This window comes from Trichoderma citrinoviride, assembly GCF_003025115.1.
Source record: "Trichoderma citrinoviride strain TUCIM 6016 unplaced genomic scaffold BBK36scaffold_6, whole genome shotgun sequence".
Lineage (NCBI taxonomy): Eukaryota > Fungi > Ascomycota > Sordariomycetes > Hypocreales > Hypocreaceae > Trichoderma > Trichoderma citrinoviride.
Window position 1 is genome coordinate 1,136,960 of NW_020194714.1, and position 18,873 is coordinate 1,155,832.

General features: G+C 56.3%; 5 protein-coding genes across 5 annotated transcripts; 2 read left to right on the plus strand and 3 right to left on the minus strand.

The window, feature by feature from the left end:
- Positions 1–43: 43 nt before the first annotated feature.
- BBK36DRAFT_19599 (hypothetical protein) lies at positions 44–1,282 on the minus strand (the record flags this gene model as incomplete). Its single annotated transcript, XM_024897883.1, has 1 exon — positions 44–1,282. The coding sequence occupies one exon, from the start codon at positions 1,280–1,282 to the stop codon at positions 44–46; it is 1,239 nt and encodes a 412-aa protein (XP_024750316.1).
- Positions 1,283–3,106: 1,824 nt separating this feature from the next.
- On the plus strand, positions 3,107–6,224 carry BBK36DRAFT_1199135 (hypothetical protein). The gene is made up of 4 exons (XM_024897074.1): positions 3,107–3,445; positions 3,653–3,746; positions 3,783–4,801; positions 4,864–6,224. Exons 1-4 carry the CDS (start codon positions 3,142–3,144, stop codon positions 6,135–6,137), a joined length of 2,691 nt encoding a protein of 896 aa, XP_024750317.1. The 5' UTR covers positions 3,107–3,141; the 3' UTR covers positions 6,138–6,224.
- Positions 6,225–8,101: 1,877 nt separating this feature from the next.
- Positions 8,102–10,246, plus strand: BBK36DRAFT_1199143 (MFS general substrate transporter; the record flags this gene model as incomplete). Its single annotated transcript, XM_024897075.1, has 5 exons — positions 8,102–8,470; positions 8,529–8,792; positions 8,863–8,953; positions 9,015–9,409; positions 9,458–10,246. The coding sequence occupies 5 exons, from the start codon at positions 8,102–8,104 to the stop codon at positions 10,244–10,246; spliced, it is 1,908 nt and encodes a 635-aa protein (XP_024750318.1).
- A 473-nt stretch (positions 10,247–10,719) lies between these two features.
- On the minus strand, positions 10,720–15,213 carry BBK36DRAFT_1199145 (phospholipid-translocating P-type ATPase; the record flags this gene model as incomplete). The annotated part of the gene is given in 4 exon segments (XM_024897076.1): positions 10,720–11,180; positions 11,346–11,350; positions 11,367–14,749; positions 14,809–15,213. The coding sequence occupies 4 exon segments, from the start codon at positions 15,211–15,213 to the stop codon at positions 10,720–10,722; spliced, it is 4,254 nt and encodes a 1,417-aa protein (XP_024750319.1).
- Positions 15,214–17,278: 2,065 nt separating this feature from the next.
- Positions 17,279–18,414, minus strand: BBK36DRAFT_1199150 (transcription factor; the record flags this gene model as incomplete). The annotated part of the gene is made up of 1 exon (XM_024897077.1): positions 17,279–18,414. The coding sequence occupies exon 1, from the start codon at positions 18,368–18,370 to the stop codon at positions 17,279–17,281; it is 1,092 nt and encodes a 363-aa protein (XP_024750320.1). The 5' UTR covers positions 18,371–18,414.
- Positions 18,415–18,873: the final 459 nt, after the last annotated feature.

Consider the following 18,873-nt stretch of genomic DNA (forward strand, 5'->3'; position numbering starts at 1 on the left):
GCAAAGAAAAAAGTGTCGCTGCCAAGTTGTTTCTGCCCAGCCATCATGCCGGTGTCAACGTTTCGGCAAATATGTCTGACAATTCAGACCGCAAAATGTTGGTAATGCCGCGTGCCTCCTCGCTCCTCCCAGACTGCTGCAAGTGATTGACCGTGTCGTGACCCAAAAAGGCGATCCACGGTATCGTGCCCATGCCCGTAAACCGGGCGAGGTTGACCTTCTCGGGGCCCAGCGCCTGCACCAGCTTGCGCAGCCTCTTCTTGTCGTGGAAGAAGCGCATGGCGGGAGCGTGGTCGGGATGCGTCGGGTGGTGCAAGTGCAGATGCGCCGTCTCTACCGGAAACGGTCGCGGGAGTCGTTGCGCCGTGGCCATGTGGGCTTCAAACAGCTTCTCTGTTGGCATCGCTCTGCTGTATGCCTCGACGGTGGAGAGCCAGGACACGGATCTCCACGGCTGGACCAGCAATTTCGGGAGTAGAGGGCTGTGCTCAAAGAGTTGCTCTGCTTCGAGGATTGCCTGGATGGCGGCATCGAGATTCCCGTAGTGGGATTGGCTCTTGATGCGGACGAGCTGCGACAACAAAGACGACGCACGGGCGATGCGCTGCTCTTCGCTGATGTTTGCGGACTCGTTCATTGTCCGCGTGATCCATTCCCACGCTATGCCTTCCATCTTCTCAGCCACTAGGAACGGCGCCAGAGCTTGAACAAAGCCTGGCTTGTCCAGAAATTGAAGGCTGCTCTCAGCACCAGAGGAACGAAGCCACCGAACAACTCGCAGAGCCGTATCCGAAGCTGCGACAGGTGGTGCATTCCCCTCCCCCATCTGCTGCTGCTGCCCCTTGGCCACCAAGCAGCCTGTGGCCGCCTTGAGCGTCATCATGCCCCGCGAAACCGCATGATCAAAGACGTCCATGGGATCGCGATCCGGCACCCACAGCGCCTTAGGCAGGTGCGATGCAGCGTTTTGTTTACTGCTGCTGTCATAGCTGAACAAGGGATTCGCCAGGATGGACTTTAGATGCAGAGTCGCGGCGGAGCGCCGGCGCGTGGTGGTGGTGCCCTGGTTGGTGTCGGCGGCAGCATCTCCGGCTCTGTTGGCGGGCGCGGCGGCGGCGGCGTCGGCGGAGGACGAGCGGCCGTATTCGCGGTCGAGCTGGCTTCGGAAGGAGGCCTTGAGGCCGTCGAGCAGCTTCTGCGACTGCTGCTTGGATATGGGCGGGGGTTCGTGGTAGCTGGCGAAGAGATTCCGGAGGGACTGGGCTGATTTGGTGGAGAACATGGCGAAGGCTTTGTGGCCGGGGGAGACGCGGAAAGAAAAGGTCGAATTTGCTGATTGAACGGCCGTATGTGTGAGTTGCCCAGGAGACGCGGCTGGGCAATCGGCGACTGAAGCCGTCGTGGGACGCTGTAGGGAGGCTGAACCTTTTGTTTCTATTGAGTCGAAGCTGTTCATGAAATCACCATCATGACTTTGACTGGTTGTGTCATGTGATGAATGGGCCGATGGTTGGTGGGGCTTCAGAGCTTGGTAAGGGACCTTGCCCAGGAAGTGCTGGTACCTGCTGCTGCCCTTCGGAGGGGTAAGGTACACGCTGGTGACGAGATGTACAGATTCAGAATGCTTGACCTTTGGCTGAATCTGAGCTCTGCTACAGGTTCAGTTCACTGTAACAATTCGTAGATGACTGATAAGAAGTTCCATATTCTTTGATCGAGTCTGTGTGCAGGTACATGTTCGGAGCACATCGTCCTCTGGACTGTAGAGACGTCCAGCAACGGTTAGGCACAGTGAGCGCCAACCGCCAGCTCAGTCTCTCGCACTGGGTCGCTGCGAGGCTCGCTCAAAAGGGAAAGACAAAGCGTGCAAAGCATCTGGTGAATGTCTCTTCCAGCTCGGCCAATTGCAAGGCCTTGGACTCATAGCCATCAGCACCTGCCAACATTGTCTCGTATGTCTTACCTCTGCCGTGCCTCGCGGCTCCAAGACACAATGGGCGCTCGCAACGGCCCAAGTCGAGACTCCCGTCGCTTTACCGAGTACAGTGTTGCCTGCACGGCCTGACAGGCCTAGCTCAAAGTTTAAGTGTGCAAGCGTCAGCCGCGTCTTACGAGTACATTCAATGCCTGACGTGCTGGTACTGTGCTAAATTCGACCACCAGCGTCTCTGGGTGGTTGGCAGAACGCAAGCAGCACTGTGCAGAGAATGCTTTGGCGGAAGCCTTGCAAAGGTTACTCGGTACCCATACTCGTAGTAGTACAAGGCGTCTATCCCCAGTCGGGATGCCCTGCGCACGATCTGCGATGTGCAGCTCCCAATATACAGTGCCGGCGTACAGTGTGCGGGGAGCAGCAGCAGCAGCAAGGCTTTGCCAGCTCGAGGGTTCCAATTCCCCGTGTGTGTCGAAACTCCAATACTGCTGCGATCGAGAGCATCCGGAGCCAATTGGTAGCATCTGCCGGCCTCTGCCACAGGCCTCCAGCACACGTAGTCCCCCGTAGCATCCGTCTGGCCGGAAGCACCCCGAGGCCCTCGCCTGCTGCGCCGTTTGCTCGCAGCCTCGCAGCTTGTTCCCCGACATTGACGTCTGGTGGGCAGCGACGACGGATCAGGCAGCGGCCAGAGCCTGCAAGCTGCTTCTAGCCCTATCCGAGCGCTGGCCGGCTCGCCTACCGCCCCAAGCCTTGCCGCCCCAGCGCACCGGCGGCCCTTGGGCGCTGGATCTGGCACTGTGTTACAGCGGAGCAGTGCCTGGGGCCTACTGGAGCGCCTGCTGCGCCTGTGCCTTTAACGCGGTCAAAGGCCAAGGGGGGGCGTCACCAGGCGCTCAAGCCAAAAAATCGTGACCAGCGTTTGGTCCAAAACCTCGTGCCCTCCACCTCTGCCTTTCAACCTCCCCTTGCCACAAGCAACACGCAACCTCAACCCACGGCTCTCTCGCTCGAGTTGACGCTCGGCTTTGTTCTCTTCGTTGTTGTTTCTCTCTCTAACATTTCTCTCTTCTCTTCCGTCTTTTCTCTCCCACCTCTCCACCCCTCTTGCTCGCCACACAGCGCCCGCTGCAGAGGCCATCTGACGGGCCACTGCACAGTTCCCAACTTCCTCCCAATCTCACATCCCTAATCAGCTATTCCCATCCATGTCTGAGGTCATCTCACGGCCCTCTGCCTCCCGCGGCAGGGGCTCTGGCCGAGGCGGCAGAGGGGGTTTCGCCGGTCGAGGCGGCCGCAGAGCCAACGGCGACAAGACGGATCACAAGACCGCCGACGACAACTTGGGCACCTTTGAGGACGAGGGCGAGTTTGCCGAGCTTCGAAAGCAGTATGGCGACAAGACGGGCGTCATTCGCGAGATGTTCCCCGACTGGTCCGAGGCCGATGTCCTCTACGCTCTCAAGGAGACGAACGGTGATGAGACTGAGGCCGTGACACGAATCGCCGATGGTACGTTTGGGAGACAAATTCTGCCGCTTGCATTCGTGACCTTTGCCCTTCCCTTGTGCTTTCCCGTACCATTTCCTGTCTGAAAGCAAAAGACAGCCGTGCGTGCGGCAGTCCAATGGCAAGGCAGCAGTCGCTTCAGCATGCTCACAGCCGCCATATTCAACGTTCAATTGCTGATTTGCCGATTTTTTCCTTTCGTCGTCATAGGTACAATCTCGCAGTGGGGCGAAGTCTCCAAGACGAAGAAGACCGCTCGCACCAAGGCCAAGGACGCATCCTCCGCACCCGTCGTCACGGACTTGTCAGCCGCCGCTCGAACTGCCCGTGGAGGCCGCAGCGCTGCCGAGGGAACTCGTGGTGGTCGCGGCAGAGCCACGGAGAGGGGGGGTCGTAGCGGACGTGCTAGGGCAGCCCATCCCACCAACGGATCCCGAACCAAGGAAAACCAGCAGCTGTCTGTGCCGACCGAAGAATCTCCCGCGTACAAAGACGACAAGGCCAACGGCGTCGAGGAGAAGCCCGCAGTTTCGGAAAAGCCCGTTCTCGCCGAGTCTCTGAACAAGCCCGCCGCTCCTCAAGTCAAGACCTGGGCCAGCATGCTCCGACAGTCCACAGCTCCCAAGGTTGTGCCCGCGCTTCCCAAGGAAGCTCCTGCTCCCAAGCCCGCCGAACCCGTCGAACCCGAACCCGTCCCTGAAACCGCCGCCGCTCCTGTTGAACCCGAACCTGCCAAACCCGAGGCTGAGGCCGAAGCAGAGTCCACTCCCGTTGCTGAGCAGGCAACTCCTGTCGCTCCCCCCGCCGCCACCGAACCAGCTGCCGAGATCAAGCCCACCCCAGACGAACTCACCGAGACCAACCTGGAGCAGGTTGTTGACGTCTCTGCACCGCCCCCGACCGATACCGCTGCGAGCACGGCTGCTGGCTCTTGGGACCCCCGACAGAGCCCTCCTCCCACCAACGCTACTCCTCTTTCCGCCGCTCAACAGCAGCAGCAGACTCAGAGAGCCGCTACTAGCGGCTTTGCTGCTACCGCTCTGAAGGCCACCACCGAGAGAGCTGCACCTCGCACTCCGAGCTTCCAGCGACGCGTCCTCGACCAGGAAGAGGCCGTGCGCATGCCCGGTAACCGGGAGGTGGACCGCGCTGCTGTGCAGTTTGGTGCCTTCAACCTCGATGACGACGAAGATATCGATGGCGAGCGCGAGGAGCCCGAGACCCGAGCTCAGCCCCCCGCCGACTCTCCTGTTGCCGTTCCCCGAACCTCTCTCCCTCCGGCTACCCAGCCTGTTGCTATGCCGGAGACCTTTGCTCCTAAACCTACGACTGCTCCTCCTCCTGGAATGACACCTAACGGTATGCTTTGCCTCCCTTTGCGCTGAAGAATCCTGTCAGTTGTTGTCTAACAAACTTGTCAGCTGCTCAACAGCCTATTCCCAACACTCAACAGTTCGGTCGATTCGGCCAGAGCGGTCCCCACGAGCTCTCGGCGACTCAGCAGAAGCCTTTGGATCCGTTCAACCAGGGAGCCACTCCCGCGTCTCAGCCGCCGTTTGATAACTTTGCGGCTCAAACTTCCCAGCCGCCCGCACAGCAGCCCGGTGCCGCTTTCAGCTCCGCACCCAGCGACTACTCAGCCTACTATACCGCAAACCAGCAAGACCGAAACCCATACGCCTTTTACGGCCAGCACTTTGGTCAGCAGGGAGCACACGCCCAGCCAGAGGGCGTCCCCTCGCAACAAAGGGGCTTTGGAGGCTACAACGCGTCTCAGAGCGATAACCTCAGCCAGTATCCCCAGAGCGGCACTGGCCACAACCAGCCCAGGTTCGGCGGCAGCACCGACAACCAGAACAGCGGCCACTCCACGCCCAACCCCGTGACCCAGGCTCAGCAGCAACAGCCTCAGCAGCAGGGAGGCCCCGGCTCGCAGCCTCAGGCCCACGGCCAATACCCCGGGTACAACCACCCGTACTACAGCAACCCCTACTACCACCAGTACTACTCGGGTTACGGACAGGGAGGATTCGGTCCGTACGGCAAGGGTGCCATCTATGGACAGCCTTACGGCGTCTCTCCCAACGCCCCGTATGACCACACGTCGTCCCCTGGAACCTTTGGCCCGTCGTCCCTCCACAGGGACAGCCCTCTTGGCTCCGGTCTTGGCGACTATGGCCGCGCCGGCTCAGCCCAGGCTGCCAGCCAGCCTGGCCTGGGAGGCAGCACCTTTGGCAGCATGAACGACAGCTTCTCCCGCGGCGCTTCATCGTTCCAGTCCCAGGGACAGTCCTTTAGCAGCCAGACACAGCCGAGTGCCGGATCTTCGGGTGACGAGCTGAAGCCGTTCGGCGAGACCAAGACGTCCTCGGGCCCCTCGCCCTCACTCGGCGCACCCCGGCCCGGCTCCGCCACGAACACAGCTCCCGGACAGAGCGGCAGCCTGCCACCTCCCCAGACGTCCCAGATGGGCGGCGGCTATGGTGGCTACCCCAGCCACCTGCAGGGCCACGGCCTCCACGGCAGCGGCGGCTACGGCATGGGCGCCGGTGCCGCCGGCAACCAGCACAGCACCCCCTACGGCTCGTACGGCCAGGGCGGTTTCGGCAGCGGAGGCTACTACAGCACCGCACAGCAGCAGCAGCAAGGCCAACAGCAGCAGCAACGCGGCGGCTGGGGCGGAAACTACCATTAGTGGGGTAGAAACCGTGAAGGAAAACGACGAGGGCGATATCGCCGCGAGCGGGACGGGATGGCGCTCGTCTTGAATTCCAGGTTCGCGAAGGGGATCTAACTTCCCCACCCCCTTGTTCTTTAATTTTTTTTTATCCATCATTTCACTCTTACGTTTGTCCTCTATCACAAATGGACTTGTGTGTGCGCGTGTCACTACACTAAACCGCCTTATGAGAGGTTGATTTCGAGGTACGGGAGAGGGAACGCTGAGCAGCACACCATGCTGTGTTGCCCCCTCATGCACCAACGGGCTCGGGCTTCGAGGCGGAGAGGAAGAAAGTCTTGCTCAAGTCTTTTACTCGTCGATGCAAACGTTGTACGATTGTTTCTTTAGTTTCATTTTTTTCGAGAATCACCTAGAAGAAAGCAAAGGGTGGGCGGCTTGGGCAAAATGGAAAGAAAGGGCTACGAGGACGGACGGGGAGCATGGGTTTTGTTTGATGACGTCGTTCTCACTCATTTGTTCCCCCCTTTTTCGGGGACTCTCGAGGGCAACCGACAAAAAAAACTGACTGGTTTTGTTGTGATTTGACGCACGGGGTCTCATTCACTTTTTGGGAGGGCCTTTTTTTCTTTTGCCGCCTGGTATATTCAGTTGGGCGGTGGTTTTACGGATAGGGCAGGTCATTGAACAAGCAAATCACCATGAGGGATTGAGATGCTTTAGTGGACACGGCGAATAGGCAGTCAACAAAAAAATGCAAACGTTTGATGAGTGCACGAGAAGACGATTTCTGTTGTTCCTTGAATAGTGGCGCTGTGTTGTGTCGTGTTGTATGACAGCAGGCGATGTGCTTTGGTGGCGCGGATTCCATGGTGAGTACTCTGTATGTGAATTAACATGAGACAGTTGTGACATGTCTATGGGACACGGTGGTCGAATACGAAGCAGGGTAGATATTATATTATCTGTTTTCTCGAGATTTAGCTGGGAATAAGGTGCATATCGGAAGGCTTGGAGTGAGACGGCAAGACGGCTATCTGCCGAGTCTAAGATGCCGTTTGTAAATCCCGAGTTGATGGGGTTGATTTAGCGTGGGGGGGATACAGGCCTTGTAAGAACTAAACCTACGTAACCTCCATCTACATGATCCCTTTCTCTTATCTGGCAATGCGATGGTATGTGAAGTAGTCGGAATGACTGATAATGAAGAAGTGGGAATAAACGACGTGCTGTTCCTGCTCCATTTCGTTCGCGAAGCTGCAACTTTGGGGGGGGGGGGGGGGGGAGGTTAATTAGTTAGTTGTGGAGAGGATCAGATTGATGGTTGCAGCGAAGCGGACACGGGAATGGCTTTTTGACAAGGTTTTCTTTGGAGGGAATCAACCTCTGGATTGTTATCCCATGTTTTGTTCCGCATTCTTGATGTTTTGTTTTATTGTGTCTGGGATTGATGTCATATGATGCATGCATGATCCATGACACGCTGTGCTTACAGTCGTCCTCTCTCTTTCTTTTCCGCTCTTCTTTCCTTTCGCATTTTGCTTTTCATGTTTCGCGGCTCGTCAGTCTCCTTGCCTTGAAGAGGGGGGCCGTAATTCTTTTTGCTTGTGGGAGGATCATCCTGAAGCACGCAATATCTTGGAAAGAGCTCGTACTGGTGGGCATTGAGACTGGAGGAGCCAAAGATTGATTGATGGCCATTCTCTTGTTGCGTTATCGGCGCCTCCTATCGCCTTTGCTGATCGGCCCTATCACGGAGCAGCATTTCATATGAATATCTCCCTTTGAAGACTCAATTGAGAGATTGAGAACTATTGTTTTTCTTTTTTCCTTTTCTCTCCATTGGGATTCTTCCTCTCCCATTCGACTGCTCGGCCGAGTCCCTTCGCTTGACCTCGCAGCGGACCGATCACTTCCTAAAGCGGCGTCTTGAAAACCTGGTTCCGGTGCCGGCAGGAGCGACTCCGGTGTGGTCCAGGATGTCGTCTCTTGCCAAAGAGTTGGACTTCATGGAAACTAGACGAGGCGGAGATGCAAAGAGTTCTTCTTCTCTTACCATTCGGTCGAGGAGCGGCGATGGTGACGACAGTGTCGGGACGACGGACAAGCAGGCGGCGGTTGCAACGAGTCGGTCGGTGTCGTCGAATGACACGGGCGATGGAAGCGAACGGGGACACGAGCGCGATGCGGACGGCAATGGCGATGGGGATGGCGATGGGGGTGGGAATGGAGGAGACGAGAGCGGTGGCAGCGAGCTCAAGGATCACGGCGATGAGCACGCCCTGACGCTCTCACGGGGCAGATGCATCGCCCTCGTGGCCACCGTCACCGGCGCCGCCTTTCTCAACGCAAGTCAAGCCTCTCAATCCTCACTGCCCATGCGAAACTAACCATGCATGCCCGCAGACCCTCTCCCTCCAGAGCGTCGTCATCATCCTCCCTACCATCGGCCATCACCTCTCCGTCCCCGACAGCCGACAGCAGTGGATCGTCTCTTCGTACTCGTTGACCTTTGGCTGCTTCCTACTGTTCTGGGGCCGGATTGCGGACTTGTATGGAAAGCGGCTCATCTTCATCCTGGGATCCATCTGGGTGACGGCGGTGACGGCAGCGAACCCCTTTGTGCCGAATGAGATTGGCTTCAATGTCTTTCGGGCGCTTCACGGCTTGGTATGTCCTTTCTTACGCGGAACCCTTTCTGCGCTTGAACTGTTGCTGATTGCGTATCGTTGTAAATCAGGGATCTGCTGCCAATGTGCCCACGGCGATTGGCATCCTGGGCGTCACGTTTCCTCCAGGCAAAGCAAAGAACTATGCCTTTAGCACATACGGTATGTCTCCGGTTTCCCGCCACACATGAATGAGTTGACCCTAATCTCCTGAGCCTGCCAGGCGCCGGTGCCCCTCTTGGGAGTGTATTCGGAAACATGCTTGCCGGCTTGATGGCCCAGTACACCGATTGGAAATGGATCTTTGGCGTCCTCGCCATCATGGGCGGCATCATTTCCGTCTGCGGCATCCTCTTCATTCCTGTTCCTCCGTCGCCATCCGCTGCGGACAAGAAAGGCCCGCCAAAGATTGACTGGATCGGGGCTACGCTCATTACTGTCGGCCTCCTTGCCCTCATGTTCGCCCTTACAGAGGGTAACGTTGTGGGATGGGACACTCCTTGGATACCTGTCCTTATTGTTGTTTCCATCCTCATCATTGCTGCCTTTGCGGTCTGGCAATGGTATCTGGAACGAAGACTGACGGCTGCTTCACATATACCTGCGGATTCTGGAGCTGTAGAATTAGGGGACGCCGCGTCGTCGAATGCCCATGGCAATCTGCAGCCAGCTCCGTCTCCGACGCCGCCGCTCATCAAAGTCTCCATCTTCCGCAACCTCCAGTTCAGCGCCGTCATGGTCATAATGCTCCTCTTCTTCGCCGGCTTCAACAACTATCTCATCTTCACCACCTACTTCTTCCAAGAATTCCAGGGGTTGTCCCCCCTGCAGACAATGCTGCGCTTCATCCCGACCGGTGTGGGCGGCGCCACCGTGGCCATCATCGTCTCCCAGCTCCTCGACCGCGTGCCGACTCTCTTCATCCTCATCACCGGCCACGTCGCCCTCTGCATCGCCTGTCTCTTGTACGCCGTGCCCATTTCGCCGTCGACTTCCTATTTTGCCTACGGCCTTCCCGCCATGATTCTCGCCGTCATTGGCTCAGACACCACGTGGCCCTGTCTTACCCTCTTCACTTCCCGCGCTCTTCCCAGAGAGGACCAAGCCGTGGGCGGCGCGCTCATCAACTCGGTCGGACAGTTTGGGCGATCCATCGGCCTCGCCATCAGCACGGCCGTCCAGACGGCCGTCATGGCCAACGCCCGTGGCTTGTCTGTCAAGGACGCGGGAAGCATCGTGGCGTGGGAGCCGGAGTCTCTGAGGGGCCTGCGAGCGGCTTCGTGGATGAACTTTGCCTTTGGGATCGTGTCCATGGGGGTGGTCCTGGTGGCGTTTAGGACGTTGGATATCGTGGGCAAGGTTGAGCCGCCTGTGTCGAAGAGGAAGGCGGGTGAAGAAGGGGTTGTTGTGCGTGATGTTGGTGGAGAAAAGAGGGGAGAAGCAAGCTGGCCTTGAGCCTAGTAGGCCATGAGGCTTCCCTTTTTTTTGTTCATTTATTTCATTCGGTTGAAAGGCTGGGGAAAATGATGGGGTTTCGTCTGGAATATGAGAATGGAGTACCTAGAGTACGTAATGAGATATGACCTGTTTATTGTTCTGTTACTGCTCCAGAATATGTCAAAGCCGTCACACCGGGGGAGAAGTATAGAATTCAAACGTCGTATACAGGTAGTATCCACGTACTGTACTGATGTACCAATGTCTACTATGATGCCTCATCGCTGGTCTTCCCCTATTGACAGAATCCAACTTCGTCACTCTGGGTATCATGTCTTTCATCAAAGAAAAAAGGAACCTGAAAGAAAAAACCACCACTCATCATCACAAGTCCCAAGACAGTCACCAACCCCAAATCCAATCCCAGCCCGCAATTCAAAAAACAAAAACGCCCCCCCCTCCAAATCATTACAATGAAGAATTCACCAACTTCACGACCTCCTCGAAATATCCACCTCAATCTGCTCCAAAACATCCTCATCTTCCCCCCCAACCCTAATAACATCATCATCACCATCAAGAATAGTACCAACACCAACATCACCATCGTCCCCATCATCCCTCGCCATCCGAGCAAGTTTCCTCCTCACGGCCTCGTCCTGCTCCATCTCCTGCCACAGCTCCAGCTCCCACTCCTCGACGTTGTCGCGCAGCCTCGCCCTGCGCTGCTGCCACGGCGGCCAGTGCCACAGCCCCGCGACCAGCATCGCCCTCTTGGCCGCCTTGAAGAGCAGCTCCATCATGCCCATGAACGCCAGCACGATGAAGACGGTGGACCACCACACCGCGTCCGCGCCCCAGAGCCGCGTGAAGGTGTGCCGGATGTCGTAGTCGCCCGACGGCGTGGCCGCGTAGACGCCGTCGAGGAAGGCCAGCCAGGCGAACCAGCCGGCTGTTGTGATGAAGAAGCAGGCCATTACGACGGCGGACTTGTAGTGCGTTTCGAAGATGCTATTTTCACGGTTAGCTTGATTCTGTTGCTTTCTTTTCTTTCTTTCTTTCTTTTTTTTTGTGTGTTCGGTAAGTCAAGGGGGGAACTGGGATCAAGACGACTGACAATAACTTCCAATTGATCCACAAGACGCCAACCGTAAACACCAATGACCCAAGGGCGTACAGATTCTCGTCCTTGGCCGCCGGCGTCACCCATCCGTAGCCAGCCCAGATGCCGTTCCAGGTAATCACGCCCTCAATGGCAGCGAGCAGCATCCAGCGCATGTATTTCCAGAAATTCAGGCCCATGTTGCGCTGGCCGTAAATGTACAGCTCGGGGATCGCCAGCAGGGTTTCGGCTCGGAGATCCTGCTCCCAGATACCCATGCAGATCGTGCAGAGACTCGTAAAGAGCGTGTTGAAGACGGTCAAACTTGCCGACTGGTAAAGCGAGGTTCCGGTATAGCCGTTGTAGCGTTGGTACTGCGCCGCAGGGAGGTAGAAGAACATTTCCTTCCAGAAAGTGCACACGATGAACTTGGCGGTACGGACGTAGTTCCATCTTCCATGAACGAGGAGTAGCCGCTGCAGGAACCGGAACTGTGCAATGGCGTAGTCTGCCACTCGCGCGGCCTGGAGTCCCTCTTTGCCCGAGATGCCAATGCCGACATGGCTCGCCTGGATCATGGCAAGGTCGTTTGCGCCGTCGCCGATTGCCAGCGTCAGCCCGCGCCGGTTCTTGCCTCTGTACGCCTTGAGTTTGCTCCGAACGGTTCGGACCAAGAGGGCCTTTTGAGCGGGCGATGCGCGGCAGCAAATGACCGAGTCCACCCGAAGCATGATGGCAAAGAATTGCACCGAAAGGGCCTCTGACTTTTCCACAGCCGCCAAGGTCTGCCCATCTATGACGACGACGCTGTGGATCGAGCCAACGGTCAGATCTTCGGCCATGGCCGAGAGCTGCGTCTCGAGAGAGCCCTTCGTGGCGTCAATAATGTACACGTCGGAACCGGGACGGCAAATCCGGGCAGAGTGAGCAATATTGATCGCCGTTTCTCGCTTGTCTCCCGTCAACATCCAGATCTTGATGTTGGCCCGTCTCAGCCTGTCGATGGTTTCAGGTACCCCCTTTTGAAGCTTGTCTTCGATCGCACTTCCGCCAACGAGCTCAAATGCCTGCTCAATCATCTCTCCGGCGGCCTCGATCTTTTCCTGCCGATTTGTGAGACTGGTGGTAGCGTCGTCGTAAAGCTTCTTCCATGACCTGTATTCCTGCTCCGAGACGAACTTCTGGGCAAAGAGGAGCGTCCGCAGACCTTCAGTGGCGAAATCGTCCAAGTGCTTGAAGCATTTTGTAAACACTTCAGATTCGTCGAAAATCCCGGAATCTTCCAAGAAGCTGAGACGAGGATCCAGCGGCTGGGGGGCATGAGGCGTCATGGGACTCAGTAGATGGCGGTTTGATATGTCGAACGATGCTCCTCGTGAATTGAGGTTGAACGATGGGCGTGGCCGTTCCTCGGACCGGCGGGTCAGCTTGTTGAGCTCAAAGGACTTGCTTCGATTGCCCATCGACGGCCGGTGCACGCTGCGTTCCCGCGTGATGGTGGGATTGCGGCGAACGCTCAGGCTGGGCCTGCCACCGAAGCTGTTGCGCGGTTCGAGCTGCTCGCTGCGGCGGAATCGCTCATGCTCCAGATCGGCGCTCTGTCGGACTTCTGTTGCTTTCTGCATGGCGAGCGAAGACAGCCTCAGGCGAGGCAGGATGGCCGAGTCGGCGCCCTTGCATATGACCGAGATGCGACCGTCGGGGTAGCGCACGACAATGGACATTCTCTTCCGGGCACTGCTGAATTCGATGATATCTAGGATCTCGTATTTCAAAAGCTCAACGCTCCCATCAGTCTGGGTGACCTGGAGCGTGATCTGCTTCGAGTTTCGTTGAACCACCAGGTATCCCAGCTCTTGCGCAGCTCTCACCAGGGCGAGTTCGTCAGGGGAAGAGGCCTGAAAGTCGATCTTCCCATCTTTCTGCTCCGGCAAACAAGAATGGCACAGCGCCATGGCGAGCAAATATTCTTTGGTTTTCCTAGTGAACGCTGAATGAGGCCGCAGCTTCATATACTCGAGCAAGTCAGAGGTGTTGACATCAGGCTGAACATGGTCCGGTCGGCCGGTCGATCGCCATTGGGATGACGATCGTCGCCCTGCCATTGACGGCCTTGGTGACATCGGCGTGTCCACGTTGTCGAGAGACTCCTCGTGAATGACAACGGAGGTACGGTCCCTCCGATTCACCGAAGGGGCACGACTGGGTACGTCAACTTTGACGATTGACGAAGTAGTATCTGATCCATCGATCTGCGATGGCTGCGGCTCCAAGTCCATCTCATGAAGCCAGACGGTACCGGCAACGCTGAGTTTACGAAACTTCATGACATTGTCCGTGAGCGTGCCCGTCTTGTCCGAAAAGATGTATCCAACCTGACCGAGGTTTTCCAAAATGGTGTTTGTGTTGCATCGCGCCGGCGTATCCGACTCCTCGTCGTACATTTCGACGTCCGAGTTCAAAAGAAGCAGCTGCCCGACCTTGACAATTTCCAAGCTCACGTATAAAGATAGTGGAATAACATTGTTGAACATGATGATGAAAGCAATGATGACCTCGTGGAAGGGGACACTGGCATGAGCCAAATACCACGAATGACGCTCGGTGCTTCGCTGCCAGAGGATGTAGCCCATCGACACTCCAACAGAAAGGATGACGACGTAGAAGGCGAGCGTAATGACGATTCGGTTAACGACCCTCTCCAAAGCTGGCTTTTTTGCCTTTGGATGCCGGTTGGAGTTCATCCGCAGCTTGCACTCTTCTCCCGTGTTGAGTACGATTCCAATGGCGCACGTTGTATTGCGAAGCACGCTGCCGCGGTATACGATCTCGTTAAGGGTCAAAGGGACTGCCTTCTCATTGACGGTGACTTTTCCATTGAAGTTGAACAGATCCGGATTGGGGTCCTCGGCGACGAATTCCGCACCGCATTTCGCAATGCCTTGGATGGTGCCGCATCCCTCGAGGGCATGACACACTTGTTTGCTCTTCAGATTCGTCTCGCCATCGAGCGCCATGGTATCGACATAGGCCAAGTTGTTTTCGCCATCGCTGTAGATGAGCGCAATGTCGGCCGGCACAGGTTCGTCGCGCGCAAGTCGAATGACGTCTCCCACCTTGATATCGGCCCATCTCGTTGGCACCCATCGAACGCCTTGAAACTCTTCGGCAGGGACAGGTCGAGGCTCGCTGGTTGTTTTCGTATGGAAGGGATTGAATCGATCCAAAAAGTGTGCTCGCTTCGTCTTGCCAGTGTACTTGTCCTCCTTGCCGAGTACAGTCGCAAAGTTTGCATTCTCAACCTTGTCCAGGCGGTGTCGTCGGTAGTCATCGAAGCCTTCCTTGAACATGGTCAAGCATACAAAGAACAGGAGGGGGAGGATCGTCGTGTAGGAGCCCGTCGTCGAGAGGCCAGGAATCTGCATATCCAGCGAATTAGACGCGCAAGCAGTGAGCCGAATCACAGGGCGATACGTACCATCTGAGGAATGCCAACGCAGAGGAAGTAAAAGTTGCCGATGCGAGTAAACTGGAATAAGAGCTGCTTAGGCACAAAGTTCCACAAAGTGTACCGCGACGTGCGAATGCTGTTGGAGATGTACGCCTGGCCGCGCCGGGAATCGATCAAGGCCTCGTCATTGTCAATCCGCAAGGGTATCTTGCGTCCGTCTTTCGAGGCGGCCAGCTGGCCTCGCTGAAGAATCGCCTCGACGACAGCCTTCTGGTAGACCGAACTGGCGACATGGCGGATGCGCTGGACGACGGATGCCTTCGTCTTCGCCTTTGTCTTCGCAGGGGGGATCGCAGGCTCGCCGCAGCTGGGAGGGTAGTCGGCAAGGCTGCTGGCCTGGTCCGACTTGGAGCGGTTCAGACCCTCGGCCATGGCGCGATGAGCATCTGAAACGATGCTGATCTCCTGCCCCCAGAAAAGAACGTCGTCTCTTCTGTTTCTGCCAACCCCAGAAAATGAAAAAAGACGATAGGCGAGAGGACGTTTGCGACGCTAGAGAACCGGACTCTGTTCAACCAAGTAAAGCGGCCTGTGTTCTCATGCCGAGTATATGCCCGATATGGGGGGTAATTGGATACGGAGCGACGTTGCTAAAAGTGAGAGAAAGGCAGTGCTGGGTAGGTATTGATGACGACGACGACGACGATGGTGATAGGTAGGTATGGACCTGAACGGATGCGATGCTGGTGTATCTTCAAAACGACAGACAAAAAAGCACAAGATGCCAGACAGTGAACGCCCAGATAGAAGCGATGGAGGGCTCTGGCGCGGTAGAACGAGTGATGTCGATACGGCCAGCGTCGTCGCAAAACTCGCACGGAAATGACGATACAAAATCGAATTGGACACGCAGAGATCTGGCGATGGATGGATGGACGGGTAAGGTATGACTTGCCGGTGGCAAACGGGCTGCAAAACCCCGAGTCCCCAGCGGGCTACTGCCAACGGTTAGCAGGCAGTTACAGGGGCATCGTGGCCGCCATCCCGCCATTGACGCAACCAGACGCTTCGGTGGACGGAACATGGGGGCCTCTAAAAGGCCGCCACGGGTGGGAGAAGAGCCTGTTTCTGGCCGGTGCGGGACCCCCCTGGCGAGCTTCTAGAGGCGGTTGGTGCAACACGTGGGGCGTTTGGGTTGGGACGGCGTCTTGCTGAATCCTGGGGGGGCTGTGCTGGATATCTCGTATAGTCTGTAATTCGTGTACTATATAAGACGGGTGGGCTCACACACGAGGGCGTCAGTCAGTAACTGTATACTAGACTGTAATGTCTCGTATTCTCCCCATGTACCAAAGAATAGAATTCAAGCGGTGCATTAGGTCAAGATATCTTGTAGTACAGCATGTTAACTAAAAAGACCGACCATGAATGTCCAGTATCGTATCCAAGTCTCTGACGCGTAACCCTTCTCCAGAGTGACAGACAGCCATGACTCCATGTCTTGCCCCCACAACATGAGTCTCATCCCATCTCATCTCATCTGCGCAAAACTCCGTCCCAAGTCGGGCATCGGCACCGGCTGCCATGAGACAGGCCGTGCGGCTAGTCCAACAAGCAAGTAGTATTCAAGGCTCAGAGGATCATCTACCGCTCAACGCACTGTGAGGCTGACATGTGCCTGACTCGATTCACTGGTGCAATGACCTTTATAAAAACGCAACAGTCTTCCCATTCAACCAGTCAGGTCCATCTCTCTCTCTCCTGTCTATCTACTTTCTCAACTTGTTCGCGCCACAGAGAGAAAAAATGCCGAACGACTTGCGTGTTCCTTAAAGCACAGGTAAAGCCACGCACGTTTGCCGACCACCCGCTTCCATGACGTCACCCACTGCATTCGATCAATTCAGCAGAGACATGCCGCTTTCGGCAAGTTCACGATAGCCTCAATTTTCTATGCCGTTGTCACTCTCCCTTCAATGCACGCAAGCGGCGCCAAAAGCGAAACCTCCAGATGGCACTCACCATAGACAATTAGCTGTCTGCACACTTCACGCTGTCAAGACACATGTAAGCTGCAACGCCAAAAAACTTTACCATTATGACTCTACGGTGAATCAATAAAATGCCCGATAGTTAGCATACATATTGCCATCCCTGCCTTGAAGAAACCCAGCTGCCACCAGATACAGCAAGGTGAAAGGAATCCAGCTTCGATCCAGGAAACAGATTCCTCGACATTGGCTCCCTTCGGCCAACAGACGAAACCGTATGCCATTTTCAGACTTCTAAGTGAAGCATCAGCCAGCGAAAGATGCAACTCCCCGTGTTGATGAGGGACCTGTTGTCGCCTCCCGACAGATGAAAACTGAAACGCCTTTCCAAAATGCGACGATGCAAAAGAGACGAAGAACCAAGCAAACAGAGCTCGCGGTTGTGAACCAAAAGATGCATCGCACCCGCACGTCCTGCTGGGCATTTCCAACCTCTGCAAGCGTGCTCAAGCTCCCTGGACTTGAGGGATGTTCTCCATCTTGCCGCCCTCCTCGAGCCATTCTTTCTTGATCAGCTGGTCACGAACAGCAAAGAGAAACTTGTAAGCCGTCTTGACCGTCCCGTCGCTCACGCCCGTCTGCTTGGCAATCGGCGCCGAGGGGCGCGGCTCTCCCATGAGGTGACACGCCATGTAGATACACGCGGCGGCAACCGACAGCGGCGAGCGGCCAGCAAGAGCGGAAATGTCCGTGGCCTGCTCTGCCAGATCACGGGAGATTTTGGAAATCTTTTGCTGGTTCTTGAAGCCTAGCTGAGACACATAACGGCCACAAAGATCCTCGGCGCCGACGGACGTGTTTTCGTAGTTTGTGACGGTGTTTAGTCCGGTAGCACCCTCGCCTTCGGTGTCTTGAATCTTTTGCAAAAAGTTCTGCAACTGCTTAAAGACTCTGCCGACCTCCTTCTTGCTGACACTAGTGAGATTAAAGATTTCCCTGAAGGTTCGGGGCACGTTGTTCTGTCGGCATGCGATGAAGATGCAGCCAGCAATGACGGCTTCCTGAGGCTTGCCCTTCATGAACTTGTGCTTGTCGACAAGCTTGAAGATGTGTTTGGCGGCGTTGGACACATTGGCGCCCATATGAATCGTCTCGCAGAGCGCGACAATCTCCTTGTACGCCTGCATCAAGCCCTTCTGGGCCTTGTCCTGGTTGGCATTGTTTTGCGTCCTGGACAGGGCCTTGTGGGCTTTGGATTCGGAAAAGGCAACCGTTGTGGCCAGGTGCTGGCCCTCGACGAACTCGTCCTGCGGTCCTCCGACACGACTGGGGTCGTCGCCGCCCTGGTCATCATTGGCAAACGTCCGCCACTCGGAGCGCGTGTCGATGATGCGAGTGCCGACGACAACGCCGCAGCTGTTGCAGACCATGTCGCCGCTCGAAAACTCCTCGATCAGGTCGGGGGGGTATTCTTTGCAGTCGGGACACATGAGCACATTGTTTAGGTCTTCTTGGAAAACCGCCGGCTTTCCATTTGCATTTGCATTTCCGTTCACGTTCCCGTTCACAGTCGGGGTTCCGCTCGGCGGCGGGAACATCTTGGACGCGTAGGGTTTTGGCCGGTAGATGTTGCTGATCTCGTCAAAGGCGACTCGCGCTCGTTTCGCTTCCTTTCTTCGTCGCCGCAGCTGCTGCCTCTTCTTCTCTACTGTCTTTCTTACCGGAGAGTCTACCTTGAAGCAGAGCCCTCTCACCCAGAGTTGATCGTTGAGGACTTGGACAAAGAGCGGTGAATGCAGCTTGACGGTCGCCGGTTCTCTAGGTTGAGAAGAAGGAAGATCGCGATCGAGGCCACCGACGTGACAGTAGGCACTTAGTTGTCTTGCGCGTAGATGCTATCGCCCAGCTGGGAGCTTGATCTGCTTCTTTCTTTGTTCGACCTTTTGGTCTTTGAATTTGCGGTGCCTAAAACGGCGAATCCTGTCGACCTTCTGGAGCCTTGCCAACGGCAGGAAGACAGCAGAAGCGCGACGGATCTTCTTCTTTTCTTTTTTTTTTGTTCTTTTGTAACTATGTAAGGGTTGCCCTCTTCTCGGCTCGA

Bases quoted from the DNA above. Each gene is read 5' to 3' on its own strand.
- BBK36DRAFT_1199135 (XM_024897074.1), top strand. From the start codon at position 3,142: ATGTCTGAGGTCATCTCACGGCCCTCTGCCTCCCGCGGCAGGGGCTCT. The intron at 3,747-3,782 runs GTCAGCCGCCGC...TGGAGGCCGCAG, and splicing joins GCACCCGTCGTCACGGACTT to CGCTGCCGAGGGAACTCGTG. The intron at 4,802-4,863 runs GTATGCTTTGCC...CAAACTTGTCAG, and splicing joins TCCTGGAATGACACCTAACG to CTGCTCAACAGCCTATTCCC.